Consider the following 21,932-nt stretch of genomic DNA (forward strand, 5'->3'; position numbering starts at 1 on the left):
AGTTCAATAAAACTAATGTCTTACTATCTCATCTCCTTTTCTGCTGTTTCTGCAATCTTAACTTTCCCTTCCCCCTGCTGGTGACTGCAACTTAGCTAACAGCATCTTGAATCTTATTTTTGATCAAGATTGCAGTTGTAGTGCAGTAACTTATGTAACACTTTTTCATAAATTACTTTTTCTGCTTATGAAAACAGTGAAAACGTTTTGAAACAACCCTGTCTTTTCTTCTATTCTTCTGCATATGAAAAATAACCCTTTTCAGAATCTTTAGCTTTAAACTTGTGTAAGCCATTAAAACTTTTTTTTTTAATGTATTCATGCCAGGAGAATATCATGTCTCAATTTTTAAATTGCTGAAAAGAAAGGTGAGGCTTCTGTGGAAAAAAAACCCACTGAATCTTATTGGAGCTTTAGAAAATTTACAGTGTGAGAAAGTTTCTTTGCTTTAGCCATGGCACAGAGGTAGAATTTCATAATAGGTGTCTCACTTGAAAGTGCAGGTTGTCATTTATTTAGAGCTAGACATGGCCATGTAAAATAGAATTTTAGCGTTTTTGTCTTTATAATGTTGTGTGTCTAAAATGTCTCCTAAAGTGAAAGTATTTCTTACGGAACTACGTGATGGAAAGGAACGTTATACAACGCAGCATGGCTTTAAAAAACCTCATTCTTGAACAAACGCCTCTTCTACTTGTGATGAATTCTTTCTTCTGAACGGTTATCACCCTATTTTCAAGCTCTGAGCTTGTACAGCATACCAGTTCTTTACACTCTGTTCTCTTTATTAAGTACTGCTGAAACTCCCTTTCTCCATCGTATACAATGTATTCGTTTGAACTGGCGGGGTGGTAAAACCAGATTTTGCTAAGGTGTTCCTAAGGAGAAGTTCATTTGTATACATGCGTATAAACACTGCTGTTCACATGAGGAACAGATAGGCACATTGAATGGCAGTAAAATCTGCGCAGATGTCAGTGCTGTAAGCCCCCATGTGAGATCTACTTGAAAAAAAACTCCACAGATTTCCATAAGTAGGGAGCTCAATGCTGTATTTAAAGTCCAGCCATGATGTCAACTTGTTGCAGGTAAATAGGTAATTTTTGCACTTGACAGTTAATTGCAACGAGTTGTCTAGGACATGACCTTGTCCTATGCCTCCTAGCTGAGAAAGCAAGGTTATAAAATGGAGCTGGAGTTTTCTGCTCATGTAGCATACATGTTGTTCCACTGCATTAATTCAGTTTTTCAGTTTATTGGCCACTACTGTGTTGCTGATTAGATTCAGTTATAACATAGGGCACATAAGCACCAAGGGTTAGCATCAGCACTGGCTGTAAAGTGCGTTTCTGACTGCTGCTGCATGTGTTTCCTCCTCCCCCTGTGCCTTTGCTGTCACAAGTGTTTGTGTACAGAGAACCAATTCAGGCAGGATCGGTTACCCGAGCCTTCCTGCAGCATGGTTACACGAATGTGCTTATGTTGGTACAAGGAGGGGGATAGTACAGAGACAGGAACGGAAGAGGAAGGGACAATCAATTGGGAATCCTTTTAGCATTAGTCTTTGGCTCTTCCTTGCATCCTGAATATACTCATGTTGTTGGGTAGGTGTGCAAGTAGTGCTGTACAAGCAGTAGTTGGCAATGTGCGTTGTTCAGGCAAATGCAAAATATTCAGGAACCTTACTGTTTCCTTTTGTGTGTGACTTTTGTCTAGAGGCTGAATACTGCTTACTTAAACTTGTATGTAATTCTTGGATGGGAAAAACCATGTGCTCACAGTACGAATTAAATTTATTTATTTTTAAACCATAATTGATCTGAGCTAAATCTCCCTAACGTTATATGAGTTCTGGAGTTCTTGTTTAATTGAATTGAGTTTCCTCTTTTTCTCCTCTGTGATTCCAGTGCATGACTTTGTGCACGCTCATTGTGTAGGGTCTGGCTTTTATTTTATTGCCTGCTTTAACAGCAAAAGAATGCATATTGGAAAACTATACCATTTGATACTGTTTTTATGGGCCTAGAAATATATTTATAAAAACAGTATCAACCAAGATGTAGCCAAGATATATGCAATTACGGTTATTCTGACATCCTGATAATTGTGAAGAGCACTATCTGTGCTTTTGAGCAATAGCATAATGATAATGTTAATTCCAAATAAGTGTGACCAGTTCATTTTTACATTCTGAAAACCTGCTTTCTTTTTGAAAGCCCCAACTCTTTAGATTTCATTTGCATCAAATAAGCCAAGGTGAACTGAGACTCCAGCAGTAAGTTTGTCATCCTAGTTTATCACTTGGTGAAATTAATCAGGAGAAAAATATTTAGCAGCATATTAGTAGGAGCAAAACTGCCAGTTGTGCAATCTGGAGTTGGATGTGAGTGCAAAGTAGTTCATGTACTACCCTGGAAGCAGGGTAGTACTTAACTAGGCAGCAGTCTGCACTGCTAAATCCTCACATAAACAAATAGAACTATTTAAAGAAACTAATATTTATTTACATCCTTAAAATTACTGATATGTTGAATGATACTAAAAGGAAGTGTTTCATTATGGTGTTATTAATTAAATAAATGAATCTATGTACTCAGTGCTTTTGTATTTCTGAAAGTATAAATGTTACATAGGCTGACAATTTAATACTCAAATGCTAGAATCTAAACAGATTGTGTATTTTTTTTTTTAAAGGTGCCCTGATGCTAAGCTTTCTTTATTGTGAGTACAGTGTTAACTTTTTACTTTAGATTTCAGTTGTATAATTCTGATATGCTCTCCTGAAGTATAAATACATCCTGACAACATGTTGTTACAGGAACTCTGAAGGAGCTGATGACCCTACAGATGGTGCTCACAGAAGATTAAATTTGATTCCTTGGTTAGAACAGTTGTTAATATACGTACTAGATCAGATGGTCCAGAAGACTGAAGTAATTCAGTAATGTCAGCAATGTCATGCTACATGCCTGATTCATGGATATAGGATATGATTATGAACCACATATGAAAATAAATATATCAGAGAAAAAAATTGATGTGATTAATAGTATGAATTTAAAGATATATCAAGAGTTTGTGGAAACAAAGACTTTAGTACACTCCTAATTTGTAATTTTAGTAGTTTATTTGTCTGAAAGTGTAAGGATTTAGGTCTTAAAAGATGCTTTTTTTAATCTTAAAGCCACACCTGTAAAACTTCTGATGCCTTTACTAAACTTTTTTTCAGATTACATAAGATGGTAAAATGCTTTTCAAGGGTCAAGAGTAGCCCCCCCCCCCTTTTTTTTAATTCTAAGAAGCTGTGAACTACATTTCAGCATGAAAAAAGTTTGTAGACTTTTGCATTATCAGCCATAATATGGTTGTAGTCTGCAGATTAGTGTCTTCCAGAAAGGAATTCAGTGTGTCTTATGCTCTTGAGCCATACCCCAAAAGAAATTGGTACGCTGAATTTTGACCCTATACTTTGACTAGGAGGCTATATATGAGGGTTCCAGATTAATATACAGGAGAGGTGTTAACAAGGACAGAATTCTAAGCAAGAAGATGGGGTTTTATTGGTTTTATTTAGAAAACCATTACTAGGAAGTTTGCTTCAGAAATCATGTGGGCATATTGTCAGCCATTTGAGGGTCACCTGTAAATTGTTTTTCTAATTTCCTGACCAAGTTAAGAAAGTGGCTTAAATACTATGCTGCTGTTCTTCCTTAAGAGCTGACAAATTCTTAGGCAGACTAAAGTATATGATCAGGGATATACTGCATCTTTTCCAGCTTCCTGCTGTTAGAAAATGGGGAAACTTGTTAGAACAGTGGTAGGTAACTAGTCAGACCTAAAATGTATTAGAAGCTTAGATATGTGTTGTTTATGTGCTTAGATGTGATATGCATTAATAGTTGCTGAATATATATGAATATGCATCTGCAGTTTATTTCATCAGCTTAATCAATGTTCTGTTCAGAAATGAACTCAAATAGCAAATTCATAGTCCTTTCTTTGATAGCTGGAACTTCTAAACATGTGTTTAGAATATTGACTGTCTTGTTCATTTTGTCTGAGTTAAGAGTGTGTTTTTATTCCAGGTGAAGTTACTAATTTAGATCATCTTTGAACCTGTGTTAATTTGTTTTTTCTTGGAGTTATTAAAATTTTAAATGGTAATAATTATGATAATGTGCAAAGAGTACATAATACGTTTTTAAAGGTGCATTAAATAGTCTTTACTGCAAAATCAAGATATATGGACGAGTACTTGGATTTAAACTGCATTAAATATCTCCTTTCTTGGTCTTTTTGTATCAGTAAGTGAGACATTTTCCTACTACTGCAAGCAGGTATTAGATATCTGGTATCCTTTTTTGTTATTATTTTTTTTACATTTTAACTGAACATTCCTATGTGTGTTTGGGTTTTTATATTAAGTACCATTAAAGTACATGTAAGGCTGAAAGTAGGAAAATAGGTGAATTTTTCACGGCTTATATAAAATGCATCTCCCGGTTTCCACTCATCCTGCTCTGTCAGGGTTGGCAGGAGTTCCTCTTCTAAGTCAGTCTGCTTTGACCATTATGTACAGTAATTGTCCAACTTCCTCTTCCCTTCAAACTACATCATTGCTGAGGGAGGGTGTGGGAAGAAGATGGAAAAGCCATGAAACCATCTTCCTGATTTTTGTTGAATTAGACAGTGTTGTAATTTAATAATTAATTTCCTAAGAGTCTAAATGAAGTGTTTATACTGATATTCTGTCTTCTCTGTATAATCCTTGACATGATTAATATATTCAAACCCCTTATTGCAACTTTCTTTTCAAACAAGCATTGCTGATTTGGGATAGTTGCTTTGACTGCAGTTAAGTTAAAGTAAAATTAGATTTGACATAAAACTCTCTAGAGAATTTATTTTGTATCTTTTCTGTTGAATAACCATTTTTATTGTTGCAAAGTTCTTAAATAGTTTTCTAAAATAGTATGTGATGTTTAAAATGTCTTAACAGGTGATCAGAAAGTTAACAGTCCCTGCTGTTCTGCAGTTTATGCTTCTTATCTAGGAAAGATTAGAAAAGCCTTAATCAAAAACTGTTTTAACACGTGATTTTACTAATGGCATTGTTGTTTGAATTTTTGCTTTAAATATCAGATTGGTTTCACTTTTTTCCTGGGCATAAAAATAGGAAATTTAAGTTCAGAATTAGACAGCTTTTTTGTGGGTGTGGAGAAAGCAGAGATGAGCTAATGGCGATTTAAGGAAAAATCAAAGCTTTGCTTGCCTGATCAAGTTTCAAGTTTCCATGCAGTGTTAAAAATATAATTGATTTGCATGTATTAAAAGGTACTGAAGTAGCAGACTAAATGGACATTTCTCAGTAGCGACAGAGCTAGGTTTGGATTTCTCATGGGGAGTATTGCTTATATATATAATGAAGTGGTAATGAATTATTTTAAGGCTGTTCAAAATGATCTGTTTTTACTGAAGGATGTTTAGTGGATTTAAAAAGAATTATGGCAGCTTTCAATGGAGCTGAATTGCAAATATCTTTGGTTTTATTAATTTTTTTTTTTTAAATGAAGTGCTACCAGTCACTAAGCCTTACGCATATGCTCAGAAACAAGTGCTTCAGATACCAGGCTTTGCAGTCAGGAGTTTTATCTGAGTCTCATCTGCTGTTGCTACATGAGCTTAGAAAGATGATTTCAGAAATTGTCTCAGTTTCTAATATGGGGTAGTGGAAAAGCTTAATGTGAAATTTTGCATTGTAAAATTCTTTGGAGACGACAGTGGCCTGATTCTCCTTTCCTGTTGCACCCATTTCCCTGCTGTAATTAGTATTACAGCAATTTTTCCTCTTTAGGAAGCTCATTTAAGTAAATCAATGTTGTGATTAAAAGATAAGTATATTCTGCCCTTTTTGTCAAAGTTTTTTTTAATGTTTTTATTGGAAAGATGTGCTGCAGTGATGAATTTTATTTTCCACTCTAATCATTTAAATAAATGTCACAGGTGACATTGTCAAGTTAACAGTTATATCCTGCTCAGCCTACTTGCCATATGGAGTAGTTTAATTATTAAGAGTAGGAGTGATTTGCTTTGGGAGCTTTTAATTGAAAGATTAAACAAAGCTTACTTTGAGGCTGTGTCTTCAAGCATCTTCAAGACTTTAATGACACCTTATGTTAAGATTTAAGCTAAAAGAAACATGTTTGTTGCTTTTGTTGTGAATAGCTGTTTTGAAGATCTGGTGAAATTCTTGAAAACACTTGTTTTTCAGTAATCTGAGTAATCCCTACTGTACCTGACACCCAGATTTGTACTTTGTTATTTTATGGTTTTTGTCTTGCCTTGAAAAGAATGTATTAAATTGATGAAGAAACTGTAATGTATTAAAGTATAGTGTAGAGCTAAAGCACAAAAGAAATGTAATGAAATAGAAATTCTAGTTAGGTAAAAATCCATTCATTGGGGGGGTTGGGGATATTGTGACCACCTGCTTTGCTCTGGAAAATGCAAAGAAATCCTACTTCTTGGGAAACAGTTATTTTAAGATGAGTGTATGTACTTAGGAAGCTGAGACTTTGTATAGCGCTTGCCTTTTCTGTGAGGCTTCCCTTTCTCCCAGATGGCTTCTTAGGAACAGGGAATCATAAAACCAGAAGAACATGGTACACTCCTGAATACATCAGAAAAAGGCTGTCACGGAAGCACTGCAGACTTTCATAGGACTGCCATATGCTAGCATAAAAAAGTGTGCTTCCTCCTCTGTGAATGCCGAACATCCTCACAGGGCAGAAATGATGCGTAGTAGCCAATCTATCCAAATAACTCTCAACCGCTAAGTTGCTCTGAGTGAACTAATGGGGAAATTTAAAAGCATTTTAATCTTAAATTTGGAGGTGTGTGTCAGGTTCTGGGTACCTTTGAAAATCATAAAGGTTTTGTGTGACCCTGTATTCTTCCTTAGAAAGGCTCTTTGAGGCATTTAAAAGACTTGAGGGCTCAAGTGCTTTGGAGGCCAGATTGGAAGTGCAAATACTTGCTAGGGTCCCTCTGTCACAAAGCTGCTATGCTCCAGTGTCCATATGCCACAGGGTGTGTGTGCGTGATGACCACAGGATTATTAGCTGTTTGTCTGCCAGTCTTTCATTCTGAAGTCTGTTATGATTGCAACAATTTAGGGAAAAGTAAGTGCAGGATAGATAAAGACTGCAAGGTGCATGTATCCTTTTGCTTTGGGACCGTTTCTAATGGTGTATTCCTGAAAAAATTTCAAGGGCTTTGCTGAAATGCTTGAATGCTTGAAGATATGGATGTAATTAATCTTCTTTAGTGGTTTGTGTTGACAGTGTCAATTTAAGTTAACCCCTGTCGCTTTTAGAAAATGGGATGAAAAAACCATTATTCTAACGTTTAGGAGAGTTTCAAACTGAAGTTTTTCTTGCAGTCTTGCCTTATTCTAACCTCATTGAAAAACAGAAGTGAAAAAAGAAGGGGGAGGGGAAAGTGTGTTACTTTCCCCTTATCTGCAAATACAAAGTTTCCTGTATACCCCCTTGGATAACTCTGTACTCAGTTTACTATCAAACTGTCTTGTGTAAGACTGGTCTGTACCCGTGGCCTTGTGCAGCTCCTTGGACTGGTGAAGACTACTTTCTCCTCTTGCCTCAGAGCTAGGAATCAGTTACTGAGCTACTTGAGGCAGGTAGAAGGGTCAGTTCAAAAGCCTGCGCTGCATTTGTTGAGCCACAAATTTGACATGTAATTTGTTTAGTAGCAAATTCTCTCCATATCATGACCAGAATTTCTGAAAACTTGCTTCTGAGCAACATGAAAAACTGGTCTGTAAAATAACTCCTGCCTAGAGTGACATATGGTGTGCTTGTATGACTCTTGTCCACCTCATCTACCCTATATCTCTTTTGTTTGCTTTGCTAATTCTTCTGTGCTGTTTGTTAAAGGAAGGATTAGATTCTAAGATATCAAGTTTAACCCTGAATGAACATGGTATCCCTGTGATCTTTCCTGTGATGATGGTTTTGGACTGAGTGTATTATGCCACACATACCAGACTAGGACAGTGAAATTGGTCCAGATGTGAAATAGTTTGTCATTACAGTACAATAGAAGGTTTGGAATCCCAGAACACCTTCAATAGATTCAAATTGAAAAATAAACTATCAACTTGTCTTATAATTTATTGCATGGTCTCAGACCTATGTTTATGGTGCTTGTTCTATATCGAGACTTTTCCTCTTGGCTGTTATCTTAATTAACAGGATGTTTGGGAGGTTTCTAGCCATGCTTCATGTAGTATTAATTTGAATTGTTTCTGCCATGCAAGTGAGGCAAAATTGTGTGCGCTAGAATCCTCTCTAAAGCTGCAGGTCATTAAATTTGTCAGGTTTTTGGGATTGGTAGGGCTTCATAGGTATGCTTGTGAAATGTTTTTCACTTATTCTTTAGGTTGTGGCTTTGTAAATTGTTGTGAGATTGTTTTCTGAATAAAGGGATGACAGGTGTTGTCAGTCTAGGAATGTTTAATTTTACCATATGCAAATAACCTTGAAGGTAAATCTGGATTCTGTTTAGAGTGGGTTAATTTTTATTACAGCCGAGATGTGGTCCTGCTCCATGTTTCTCAGTTCCAAAAGGAGCAATTGGAACTCTGTTGTCTCGAGAGAGAGATCAAGTGTTCCTGGAGCTCAGGACATGGGACATTTGAAGCACAAGCAGCCTGTTTACTTCTCTCAAGAAGAGCCATAGCTCTTTAAAGCGCCTTCCTTCTTAAATAACCAAAAAAAGGCATCTTCAAGATAAATAAATACTCCGATTAAGAAATTGATTGAGAAAAGAGTTGAAAACCTCAGTTTTCAGAAAATGTACTCTGAGAACTTCTTTTAATTGAAAAGCTGGGCTTTCAGCTGAACAAAATAGAAAAGCATTTGAGTGAGTGCTTGCAAACTGAACACTTGGTCTGACATTTTCTGTGTAAGTCTAGGAATAACTACAAATGAAGTTGGGTGTGTTTGGAGGACCTGTTCGTCTGTTCTGACAATTATGCTTTCTTCTAACTTAAAACATAGTATAGAACTAATCTTGCAGTACAGAATGTTCTGAAATATGTTTGTGTTCAAATAATGTCATCTTCTTTGTGGCTATTGGAATTTAATTATTAGCAGAATTTTGAGGTGAGTCATACTATTGCATGGGAAGCCTTTCTATGACAAATACTCTGTATTACAAGGATAAGTCCTTTAACCCCCCCAATGATAGTAATATTTTCATTGCAAGGCAAAATTCTGAAGGCTGTGTATTGTACAAATTAAACCTTTTCTAATGAAGTGATGATGGGCAAATAGAAGATTATTTTTTTTTAACATAAAATTACTCAGTTTCACTTTTTCATGACACATTACTTCTGTTCGTTCCAAAGCTGAGAATTGTTTGAGAGTGGTCTTGTTTAATGTTTAGTCATTTGTTTTTCTGCTTTCTATGAAGTATTACTAAATTCAGCATCTCCATTCTGGGATGGTTTCAGTAAGGCATTTGGTTTGTTTTTGTGGTTGGTTCTTGGTTGGGTTTTGTTTGTGTTTTCAATTGATACATGGACACAGATAACAGATAACTGTTAACTTCTGTGTAATAAAGCTGGTGTATAAAGTGAGAGTGCATTGACTCATGTCTAGCTGTAGGGTTCAATCCTGTTAATACGCGTTAGAGATTGCAGCTATGCTGTGGCTGCCACCTTTATATTTCTGCTTTGTAGCCTTCTGCAAGCTGAGTCTTACCAGCTTCCATTTCTTTTTATTGTTTTGAAATTTCTAATAGTCAGAATCATGCTAATGCAAATTGGTATGGAAGTACTAAACCAATAAATCTGTTTTTCTGTGCAAACTCTTGATCTTACCCATTTCTATATGTGCTTCCCTTTCATTACTTATATAAATGAGCCTTTAATAAAATCTGTAGTAACATTTAATCTTAATCCTTTGGTAGACTAGAAGAAGCAAAAATTACTTGCTGCCTCAATTTGTATTTGCATTGATGTGACTGGAGTTGACCAGTTTATGGGACTAGTGAGTGCATTTTTATAATGTCTATTGCAGTGGGAATTCACTACCTTATTAAAGCTGAACTTTCAAAAATTAATTTGTGTATCCTTTTCCACCTTCTGTTCTTTGATGGTGTTCAGTACATCAGAATTAATGAAATAGCTATTAGTTAATGCCAAGGTCTGTGAAAGACAATCTTTAACAATGGTTGATCATGCATTGTAGAATTTTTGGAGCATTTGGCATGTGCCTTGTGGAAGGGAAAAACCAGAGATATAACAATCTGACATGGTGAAAGCAGAGCCATCAGGTGCATGCAAATCATTAGTCTTTGGTGATGAATGTAGATGAAAATGTGCTATTTTTGACCCGAAAACCTGCTCTACAGTAATTCTAGTGTTTTTTAATCAGAACATATGTGGCTGAGAATATGACTTGCTACCAGTTGAGCTTTCTTTGCTTGCTTCTCTTGCAGTCCACTGTGAATATTTTGCATCCAGTAGTACTGTCTAATTTGAATATGATCTACAGTATGGCTATCATTCCTTTGTTACCTGTTTATGAAGCTATAATCATAAGAATGACACTTTTTTTCCCTCCTCTGGTCTGTTTAGCCCAGGCTTTCAGAAAGGAGGTTGGAAAGCACAGTGACTTTATTTGCTATTGCAGTGATATATTACTGAGGGTGGATGATAGAAGAGATAGCAGTTACAGGGATAAAAAAAAAATATCCAAGAGCCAATCTGTTCTAGCTAGTTCTTTGGGCTTCCCTCCTAACAAAGAGTTGACACCCTTTCCCCTCCAACCCTCCCCCCCCCCCCCCCCCCCCCCCGCTTTTTTTTGGTAAGAATTATTATTTTACAGCTGAATTTGGTATCTATGACCTCCCGGCTATGTGAGGTGAAGGACATGTACACATACAGAAATTTAAGCCCATTCTTTTTCTTGGAAGCTTTATATTCTAGTGCAACAGTAGATAATATTTCTGGTTTTTGTTTTGTTTTTTTTTTCCTCCCCCCCTCCCTTTAGATCCCTGCAGTTCACTCAGCCCACCGTGCTTTACTGAGGAGGACCGATTCAGTCTAGAAGCTCTCCGCATGATCCATAAGCAAATGGATGATGACAAAGATGGTGGTATTGAAGTAGATGAAAGTGATGAGGTAGGAGTAAAAGCCTTCACTTATGCATACATGAGGTCTGTCTGTTTTAGATAGCTGCTCATGTTCCAGCACTTTAGTTGTTACTGTTTTTCTTAATTCAGACCTTCCCACAGCCAAATGTAGAAGGAAAGTCTAACTTCTAGAACTGTCTGAAACTGAATATTATTGTCCCTTGTTCTAGCCTAAAGGAAAACTTCATACAACTATGTATAAAAGCTGTTATTTTTGTGATTAGTGTAAGAGGCAGGCAAATGGTGTTGGTTTAGCTTGCGGTGAGGTTGATGTGATCTGCCACCTCATATTTTAATTTGTTTGCTCCAAGATTTTCCTGCTTAAGTCATCATTGGTCTTTGCTGTTTACTTTAGATCTGTTCCTGGCACTTCATGGTGCAAAGTAATACCTGTTACAGGCAGCAGTTAAGAAAGGTGTGGCTTGTTTTTTTTTTTTTTAAATGTGTTTTTGCTTACATTTTATGGGCAAGTAGGAAGTGCCTCCTAAGGAAGGTTATATGGACCTACCTGAAGTTTTTTGTGACTGCTTGAATGAGTTTGGTAGGCAGGCTTCTAATGGTCCTGGAAAGGGCTTTGTGCTTATCATAGAATCGTGGAATGGTTTGAGTTGGAAGGGACCTTGCAGATCATCATCTAGTTCCAGACCCCTGCTGTGAGCAGGGATACCTGACAGTAGACCAGGTTGCTGAAAGCCCCATCCAGCCCAGCCTTGAACATTTCCAGGGATGGGGCAGGCACAGCTTCTCTGGGCAGCTGCTTCCAGTGCCTCACCAATCTTGTAGTGAAGAATTTCTTCCTAATACCTAATCTAAATCTACCCTCTTTCAATTTAAAGCCCTTCCTCCTTCTCCTGTTGCTATATACCCTTGTCAGAAGTCCCTCTCCAGTATTCTTGCAGGTGCCCTTTAAGTACTGAGAGGCTGCTCTTACGTCTCACCGGAGCCTTGCCTTCTCCAGGCTGAGCAAACCCAGCTCTCTCTGCCTGTCTTCATAGGGGAGCTGCTCCAGCCACTTCATCATCTTTGTGGCCCTCCTCTGGACTTGCTGCAACATGTCCATGTCCTTTTTAAGTTGGGGCTGTATGCAGTACTCCAGATGTAGTCTCACAAGAGCCAAGGAGTAGAGTCACCACCCTGAACCTGCTGATCACAGGCAGGTCTCAACTTTACCACTGGGGTTCTTAGAGTTGCTGGGTAGGAATTGAAACATCTATGTAGTTTCATTGTTCTTGCTTATTTTGCTTTCTGGCAGTTGTCAGGTACAGGCTTGAGAAAGGAAGGGGAGCGAAGAGGGTATTTACATGTGGTTCTGAAGCCCATTTTCACTGGAGGTGAGTGGGAGAAGTATCTACTGCTGATTTTTCTTCCCGTTTTTGTAACATCTCTGGGAAGACTGTTTTCCCTGAAAAAGTTGTCAGTTATCACTGTCAAGTTTAACGTGATGCTATTTACCTTTCTGTGTGACTATGTACAAACAGCATCAACAGTGACTGATGCTTTGTTGCTAGGAGTTTTGTGAAGGAATATGGTACAATGGAGAGAATGGTCCAGAATAATGTAACTTTGGAGGGAAAAAATCTGCTCTGTACCTTAACGAGTGTCATGGTGTGAGGTAGTTCAGATGCTAGAAGCAGACTATCTCTGTTACTGCAGAAAGGTTGGTTAGCCAGTAATGTTTGGGACAGGCACAATCCAGTCTGCAAACTGAAACATTAGTGATGGAGTGTAAGCTTACTTGAGGAGTTTCTCAGCACTATGTGATTCTCTTGACTTGTGCTGTATTTGTTAAGAAAGTTAAAAGAAAACACTGAAATACCTATGCATTGGAAAAATTTTATTAATAATCAAATGATCTGTCCTGGTTTCAAGTGGACCATCTTTATATCTGACCTTAAGTTTCTCTTTGTTCCAGTGAAATGTCAAGGTAAACCTCAGCATCAGAAGCTGCTCTTGAAATCTGTTAAAATGACTGAAATTAGAACAGTTCATGGGGGATGCTGCGTTTCATCTGCAGTCCCTTTTTCCTAATGCTCATCATGCCCTGTTTTATGTTGTAGTTTGTTTTTCCTCTGTAAAATGAATCCTTACATAAAAGCATTCTATAGAGGAAGAGTTTCTTTAGAATATAAGAAAATTTTACCTGTTACTAGAAACTTATTTCCTCAAAAATTGTATTATACTAGAAGCCTGTTGGATGTACCTTGTGTGGACTGGAAAGAAGCTTGTATTTGACCTTGATGAAATTGATGTGGGGAAACTTGATCTGAATTTTTAACACTGGATCTATTAGCCATTGAAACACATAAGGGATTTGTGAAAGTCTTCTAAGGAAGATAGAGGGGTTCTAGTTTGAGCATGGACTGGTTAGATATGCTTTTTCCTTATTATTTAGTCTCTTACCTGAGTTAGACTTGATGGTATAACTTAAGATATTTATAGTGATAAAAAAACCCTGAACTTTCAAAATCACTAGAAGATACTTTCCTAATTCTAATTATTACAAAATACTTGGGGGAAAAGTGCATTTTGACATTACTACTCATATTTTTTTTTTCCGTTCAGGTCAGGATTCATGTAACTTTCTAGTACTAGCCCTGATTTTCTTAGGGCAGGCTAATATAAATTTTTCTATCAAATCTATCTTCTGTTGTTACTTCTTAGCATACAAAAGATTGCAATTGATTAAACTTGTTTAGAGTTAGGCTGTAAAAGGGTAACTGAAAGGGAGGACACATTACTGAGGTTTTAGTCATGTGTTGTGGGAGGCTATCTGCCTCAGGAAGCATCTGTTCCACCATGTGTACATGATTCGTTTTAATGACGAAGAGGCACAAGCAGTAAGGCTTATCATATGTTCACTATTTACATAGGTTTTTCCTATTTCCAAAGAGCTTTTATATGTAGAGACTACATAAAGCAATTTTCTCAAGGAATCTCACTTTACAAATAGAGTAAGTTTATGTTTTGAAATACTAATCATCTTACTGTGTGTTTAATGTCATAGAATCATAGAATGGTTAGGGTTGGAAAGGACCTTAAGATCATCTAGTTCCAACCCCCCTGCCATGGGCAGGGACACCTCACACTAAACCATCTCACCCAAGTCTTCATCAAATCTGGTCTTGAACACTGCCAGGGACGGAGCATTCACAACCTCCCTGGGCAACCTATTCCAGTGCCTCACCACCGTAACAGGAAAGAATTTCCTCCTTATATCCAATCTAAACTTCCCCTGCTTAAGTTTTAACCCGTTGCCCCTTGTCCTCTCACTACAGTCCATAATGAAGGGTCCCTCCCCAGCATCCCTATAGGCCCCCTTCAGATACTGGAAGGCTGCTCTGAGGTCTCCATGAAGCCTTCTCTTCTCCAGGCTGAACAGCTCCAACTTCCTCAGCCTGTCTTCATACGGGAGGTGCTCCAGTCCCCTGATCATCCTCGTGGTCCTTCTCTGGATTTGTTCCAACAGTTCCATGTCCTTTTTATGTTGAGGACACCAGAACTGCACACATGTTATCCTTAACATCCCTAGCCAAGTTTAATTCTAACTGGGCCTTGGCTTCCCTAACCTGGTCCCTAGCTTCCCAGACAACATCCCTGTACTTTTCCCAGGCTGCCTGTCCTTGCTTCCTCCTTTTATAAGCCTCTTTTTTCATTTTCATTTGAATTTTCCTCAGCAGCTCCTTATCCATCCAAGGAGGTCTCCTGGCCCTCCTGCTGCACTTCCTTCTGGTTGGGATGCAACACTCCTGAGCTTGTAGCAGGTGATCCTTGAATATCAACCAAGAGTCTTGGCCCCCCCTGCCCTTTAGGGCTGTATCCCATGGAACCTTACTAAGTAGGTTCTTGAAGAGGCCAAAGTCTGCTCTTTTGAAGTCCAGGGCAGTGAGCTTGCTGCACGCTCTTCTCACTGTCCTGAGGATCTCAAATTCGAGCGTCTCGTGATCGCTGCATCCAAGGCTGCCCTGGAGAGTCACATTTCCAACGAGCCCTTCCCTGTTGGTGAGCACGAGGTCAAGCATGGCACCTCTCCTTGTCGGCTCCTCTATTACTTGCAGCAGGAAGTTGTCTTCCACACAATCGAGGAACCTCCTGGATTGCTTGTGCCGGGCTGTAACATCGTTCCAACAGATGTCAGGGTGGTTGAAGTCACCCATGAGAACAAGGGCCTGTGAGTGTGAGGCTTTTCCTATCTGTCTGTAGAGTGCTTCATCCACAGGTTCTCTTGATAAGGCGGTCTGTAACAGATCCCCACAGTAATGTCTCCCATCGCTGTTCTCCCTTTAACCCTGACCCACAAACTCTCTGTGGACTGCTCACCTGTCCCCAGACAGAGCTCCATACTCTCCAGCCTATCCCTAACACAAAGGGCAACTCCCCCTCCCCACCTGCCAGGCCTGTCTTTTCTAAAGAGCCTGTAACCTTCCATTCCAACACTCCAGTCATAGGAGCCATCCCACCATGTTTCTGTGATGCCTATTGTATCATACCCCTGTAGACGTGCACACATCTCTAATTCCTCTTGTTTGTTCCCCATGCTATGGGCATTTGTGCAGAGGCATCTGAGCCGAGCACCAGCTGAAGCCGTCTCATTGGCTGGAGCAGCTGGAATGTATCTACATTTCTCTGAGCATTTATTGTAGGTGCTGGCAACTGACTGGGTGTGTTGGGATGGAATGATGCACCCCTCCCTCAGCACATCTAGTTTAAAGCCTCCTTGACCAGTCTGGCAAGCCTCCTACCAAAACTGCTCTTTCCCTTCCTTAGAGCAGCTCCACCAGCCCCCACTAGACCTGGCCTACAAACTCGGGTCTTGTGTTCAAGACACCCAAACCCCTGACTATGACACCACCCTTTTAACCATTTATTAACCTGGCTAATCCTCCTAGCTTTTTTTAGGTTCTCCCCTGTATCCAGGAGAATTGACAAAAAGACTATCTGAGCTCCAGAGCCCCTAACCACCTCCCCAAGGCTCTGTAGTCTTTCTTTATGTTCCCCAGGCTACTACTATCTATGTCCCTAGCACCCACATGTATCACCAGGAGTGGGTAATAGTCCGTGGGACTTACCAGAGCAGGCAGCCTCTTTGCAACATCCCTGATCTGTGCCCCCAGTAGGCAACACTCCTCACTTGAGTCCGAGTCAGGCTGTCAGACAAGTGCTTCTGTCCCTTTCAAAGTAGAGTCCCCTACTACTATGATCCACTGCTTTTTCCTGGCAGCACCAGTAGAGATCTTCTTTACCAGTACATCAGCTGGCTGTTTCTGGCTCGAGTGCGTTTCCTCATTAGCCTCTTGCAGGACACAGAGCTAATGGCATAAATCTACAGCTTTGCGTGGATAGATCACTTAATATGTTAATATTTTGTTTTATGCTTTTTGAGTGTACTTGCATAGTGACTTAACAAAAAACCCCAACGCACCAAACCACACACAGAGCCACCCCAAAACCCCCCAAACACAAAACTGTGTGAAGAGGAAGAAACTGCAATATTGAAAACATGAAACAGTCAAAGTATAGCTTTTAACAGTACAAAGAAGCTGGAACCTCAGAGGTCATGCAAAAAAGTGCCTGACTTAAAATGTTGTCTTGGGGTAAGAATTGAAAAGAACCTAGTTTTACTGGTCTAAACCAGGGAGTGTGATTGTCTTCTATACAGAGATTAAAGCAGAAAAAGTAGCTAGTATAATCTGTTAGCACTTTGGCTACAGTATGTTTGATAGAGGCAGAGTTTTTGACAGCCCATGATCTTCCTCTGAAGTGACAGTCTCCTGAATGGATGGCCTCTGTAAATCTTTTGTTGATGCAAATAATCCAAGAGACTTGGAACAAACATAATATCTTGAAGAGTATGCTGTGTTTTTTAAGAGGGGATGAAGAGGTGGAGTCTGAAGAGAAAAAAGTCAAAGGAAGAATCCAAAAGGAAATTGAAGTGGGAAAGATACAGAGGTCAAGTATAAATTACTTGGTTCACAATAAATAATTTATAGAAGGGGGTGAGTTCAGAAATCTGTGTTCCAATATATATTCCCATTAGTGCTATTTTGTGATTAAAGGTTTTATTATAAAGGAGAACCACTTCATGCTTTTATTACATAATCAGCTTGCTAGTCCCACTCTTGGTTGTTTATGCTTCCTTTCTGTTAGGAATTAAAATGGTACATGTGTCTGTACATTACAATCTATTTTAGAAGCTTGCTAAATTAAAATATCATACATTAGAATTTCTACTTTAGGAAAATCTGGAGAAATAAAATTTAACATGTATCTTCTCATTGAAAAATAATTTTCTGAATTACTGCTGAAACAGACCTGCCTATTCAATTTGTGTAAAGATGAGTTGGTAAAGAAGTTTATGGATCTTTGTTCTTTAATTCCTTGAGAGATATAAAAATTGAATAATACATGATTTACTAGTTTGGACCAGAGACCCATTCATTTCAGTAACCTGTTCTGGACAGTATGAGTGCTAAATACTGTGGGCACAATGGCAAGAAATTCTGTGACAGGAAATTCCAAAGAACTGGATACCAGAACAGTGTGATACCCCCATTTTAAGTATGTATTTTTTGGGTATTAGGAGCATGAAGTGTGAGGTCAAAAAACACTTTCAGAATTTTAATATTAACTCTGATGACTTAAGTGAATAGTCCTGTGTTCTTGAACAGCAGCAAATTTATGTGCAGAATTTCTCTTCCTTTTGATTGTTATGTGTTGGAGGGAGCAGAGATTTTAGCAGAAGATTAAGCAGAGTGTTTTAAGTTCAGCTGGGAGAAGCATTGCTGTAGACTGAGCTCTTGCTTTATTTTGTCTGCAGATATACACTCAGCAAGTGTTAAATGTCCTGTGAAGTTGCCTTGGTATACTGGTTTTGTCCTTATTTATATAATAAAGGTCCTTAAACTGATGTTCGTATTTGTGTAAACTAGCTGATACTTCAGTGTCAGCGGATTAGGCAAAGTTCTGCATGTAGAGAAATACCGGCTGCAGTGGTTCGGAAACTGAACACACCTGTTTTGCATTAAACTGGGGTGGCTCCTTGGTGTATTAGCTTCCTAACCAGGGTAGCAAATCCTTTTTCCCCCAAGAGCTGTTGGCTTACATTGATTCCCTTAGTTGGTTGTAGATCTGTTAGTAGAGGGTGTTTGGGGTTTTTTTTGCCTTTTTTTTTTTTTTGCTTGGTTGGTTGTTCTTTGGTTTATGTTGTTTGTTGTTGTTTTTGTTTTTTTTTTTCAGTGGATTTTATAACTCAGGCTGTCTTCTGAAGTTTTGTAAGCAACTCTGAGCATGTCTGCACATTCTGGATTTTTTCAGAGCCAGATTTTGTCTGCAAAACATTATGATCGTGTTAGTCTGTGGCTATGCCTGTGCTAAGGTGTCCTGTAGAGAGGCAGCGTGTGTTATCATGGATACCGTTGCATAGAAACTTGTTGCAATGCGATTTGGATCAGACCTACTTCACGCCTTTGTCTCCTTGGAGGTACTTAAGCTAATATGTAGCTGTCTGTACCTATTTGTGTAACACTGCAGGTGTTTAGTCCTAGCTACAATGAAATGACCTCTTGGAAATTCTTTGAAGAGATTGTGAAGGTTACTTTGCAATAGAATAGCTACAATTTTGTTTTGAGCGGCAATTTTTTTTTTTTTAAACAGAATTTGTAGATTACTTAAAATGTACTTGGTAACACTTTGTAATATTTGTCAACATGGTAACACCATGTCCTAACTTTTTCTAGTGACGTTTTTATTATGCTTAAATACATTTACTTATTTTACTGTGTAACATTGTTAGAAGCCATTTCTAAAGAGTAAGTAGTTGAGAATGCTGTCATACCTGAATCATTATATATTGCCTTTTAGAAGCATACTTGCCAATAAGTGTGACATTGTGATAGCAGCAATGAGTCTGGTAGCAGAAGATGAGAGGGAATGTATTAAGAGGCTAACAGCGACTGGCTGTACCTGAAAGTAGGATTACAGGAAAACAGAAGTTGTAACTTTTGCAGGTTTTCCTTTAAAGGAATAAAACTGAAGGACACAACACTGTTTAAGGTATAGATGCTCAAGGAAGACAGTGATACTTAGCCAGGAGATTTTACTAATTGTTCTTAAAGTGAACTTTCAGTTAAAGAGTCTATGTTAAATTGATGCAACTGAAATTCATGAACTTGAGCTTTCACACAGAACAGAACGTAAACATCGCATGAGTGCTTCCTTCTGCAATTAGTGAGTGTAGTTACTTTTACTTTTCCACTGGCAATTGCAGAAGAATGCAATTATTCATTTGCTCTTCAAGGACCAGGCATCTCCTGCAACTTCTGTATTTTAACATACGTGAACTTATTGTGTTGTTGCATGTCACCTTAATACTCTTCATGTCAAACTGGTATTGGAATGTATTATTTTTCTTATTTTGGTGGCTCTTAGTTCAGGTTAGTTTTTGGTTATGAGTTGACTGGATTTTGGTGAATGTTATGGTACTAAAAGCTTACTGAAGAGGAAGAAAGGTGGTTGTGTAGCTACCTGACTTTGTAACTCTTTCCCAGGACTCCACAAGTTTTGTTCCTTCCAGGGGGGAGCAAGTTTCCTCTCTACCTATTACACTGCTGAACCTCAGGCTTTGGGATGTGAATCTTTGTAGAAGCATGGTTGTAATGGTACTTCTGGAATCAAAGCTCTGGTTTTGAGCCTAGGTGTGATGGGGTTTTTTTATGCTTTACTTTTTTTGAAGTAACTATTTTGATAAATTACTTTTTTTTTCCACACTGTTTTTAGGTATCTTACCTGCTGCTTTCTTGTTTCAACTTTGTATTCTTAAATGGCTCTCTCCCTCTTGAGTAATTATGTTGGCTAAGATAATTCTTAAATGTTTGTGTGGGTTTTTTTTTTTGTTTTTTTTTGTTTTGTTTTTTTTTTTAGATGTTAGTTCTTTTAACCTGCCCATTTAAAGTTATTTTTCTAACCTTTTCTTTGTATACTTAATGACCAGGGCAACAGAAGAGAGATTAGCTGCCATGACAAGGAACAGAAAAGTCCTCTTTTTTATGGCTTTCTTCAATTTAGGACACAATTCCTTTTCTTAGAGGAGCACTTCCATATTAGGCCAGTTATGAAACAAAGATCTTTTAAACAGAAGAGTGATGTTTCATGTCATTAGTAAATGCATTCATTCTTTGAAACATGATGTCCTGTTTCCAGCTGTGCACACTGTAACTACCGTTGTGACTCTCTGGTATTAGAGAATATCACTGAGAAAATTATTGTGATTATTCTCACAGGATCTGGGAGCAATATGGGTAGCATTGAGCAGAAAAGGAGCTTCTTTCTTTTCTTGAAGAAATTCTCACAAGTGCATAATCTCTCCCCCTGAGGAGCAGCTGCATACTGATTACTAAATGCAAGCTGCTTATAAGTTTGTGTCTTGACAGCTCCTTTTTAGAAAAGGAACTTAGTCAAATATTCTGAGTAGCCTGTCAGTATAAACCAGATCTTTTCCACTGTTGTCCTATTCTCCCAGGAAGTCTTGAGTTTTGAACTTGGATTTGTTTCTGTATTTGTGATGAAATTTGAAAGTGGGATTTTCATTCCCCCCTTCCTGACCCTGTAGCAGGTTGTGCTCTAGCCCTGTTTTGAGACTATGAATTCATACGTTAACTCTTGCTCCCTCTGCGGGCTCTGTAGCAGAATGACATGAAATGCTGCAGGTTTTCCACAAACTGTATTTCTTATCTGGGTGCCAAGGTAACCCATTCCTGTCCCATTTTGAAAACCAGAATGCTTTCTCGTAGTACCTTTTAGAGCTTTGGCGTGAGTTGTAACATCTTGAAGTTTTTTTAGTATATCAGTTGGAATCTTCTTTATTCCTGTATGTAGTATTGTTAACAGCAATTCAGATTTTACTTGACAGCACCTGCAGCTGTTCACATGTTCCTGTCCTGAAGTATTTTACAACTTTTTATGATAACTAGCAGTAAAGATAGAAGCAAGTTTATTTCTTAATAACAAAACTGATCTGAAGTGACTATTAGCAGAGGAGGTGCAAAATCTGCTAAGACCTTTGAAGTGTAGTATATATCTCATGCTGTTCCTCTTCAGAAACTTGATTGCCTACAACGTTTGTTTTTAAAACAAATGTCCACACCTGATATTTGAAGTCTCCAAGGGCAGTGCATCACCAGTCACTAGAAAGCTGAAGTGTTAACATGTACCTTAACCCCCATATGAAGTAAGATAGCTTTTACAGGGAGGGCACTGTAATGTATTTTTTACTGTTTTAGTACATTGTTCCCAAAAGGTGTGCAGGGGATGGTAGTTGACAGTAGGTACTTGCAGTGTGAAGGGAAAAGTTGAGGTGGGCAGACATCAGTTCTTTCCTGCTGGTCCAGCTGCGAGACTGTACTTGAATCTGGAAAGTTTTAGAGACATTGGTGAATAAGATGATTGTTTCCCTGTTGTTTAGTTCCTTTTCTTCAATTTAGCCTTTAATAAAAATGAAGTGGGAACCAATAAGGTAATCCAGCTTTGATTGCATGTTAGCTATGGAAATTGTGAGCTTCATGGTAGCTGTACTAATTGGGGAAGTCCTTGGAGTTCATACTTGTATGGTGGAATATGCAGGAGGTATTTTTACATTTGCATATAGCTACAGCAGCCAGTCCTTTTCTGTGCTTATTGTACTTTTTTGCAGTTGCTGGTCCATGGTGTTTCAGAAGTTC

General features: G+C 38.3%; 1 protein-coding gene across 4 annotated transcripts in view; it reads left to right on the forward strand.

The window, feature by feature from the left end:
• The window catches only part of STIM2 (stromal interaction molecule 2), a 60,807-nt gene that overhangs the window by 21,992 nt on the left and 16,883 nt on the right, over positions 1-21,932 (forward strand). For 2 of the 4 annotated variants that reach the window (XM_061470624.1, XM_061470632.1), the window contains exon 2: positions 11,079-11,209. The exons of 1 other annotated variant lie outside the window; for it this stretch is intronic. In XM_061470624.1, the coding sequence (XP_061326608.1) occupies positions 11,079-11,209 (131 nt within the window). Of the gene's footprint in view, positions 1-11,078; positions 11,210-16,755; positions 16,812-21,932 lie in introns of those variants that run through there. One more of the 4 variants, XM_061470653.1, reaches the window with a different exon arrangement.

The sequence above is a fragment of the Pezoporus flaviventris genome, unplaced genomic scaffold (genome assembly GCF_033815535.1).
Source record: "Pezoporus flaviventris isolate CSIRO_AGI_PZ_B2104156 unplaced genomic scaffold, CSIRO_AGI_Pfla_v1 ptg000002l, whole genome shotgun sequence".
Taxonomy (NCBI): Eukaryota; Metazoa; Chordata; class Aves; order Psittaciformes; family Psittacidae; genus Pezoporus; species Pezoporus flaviventris.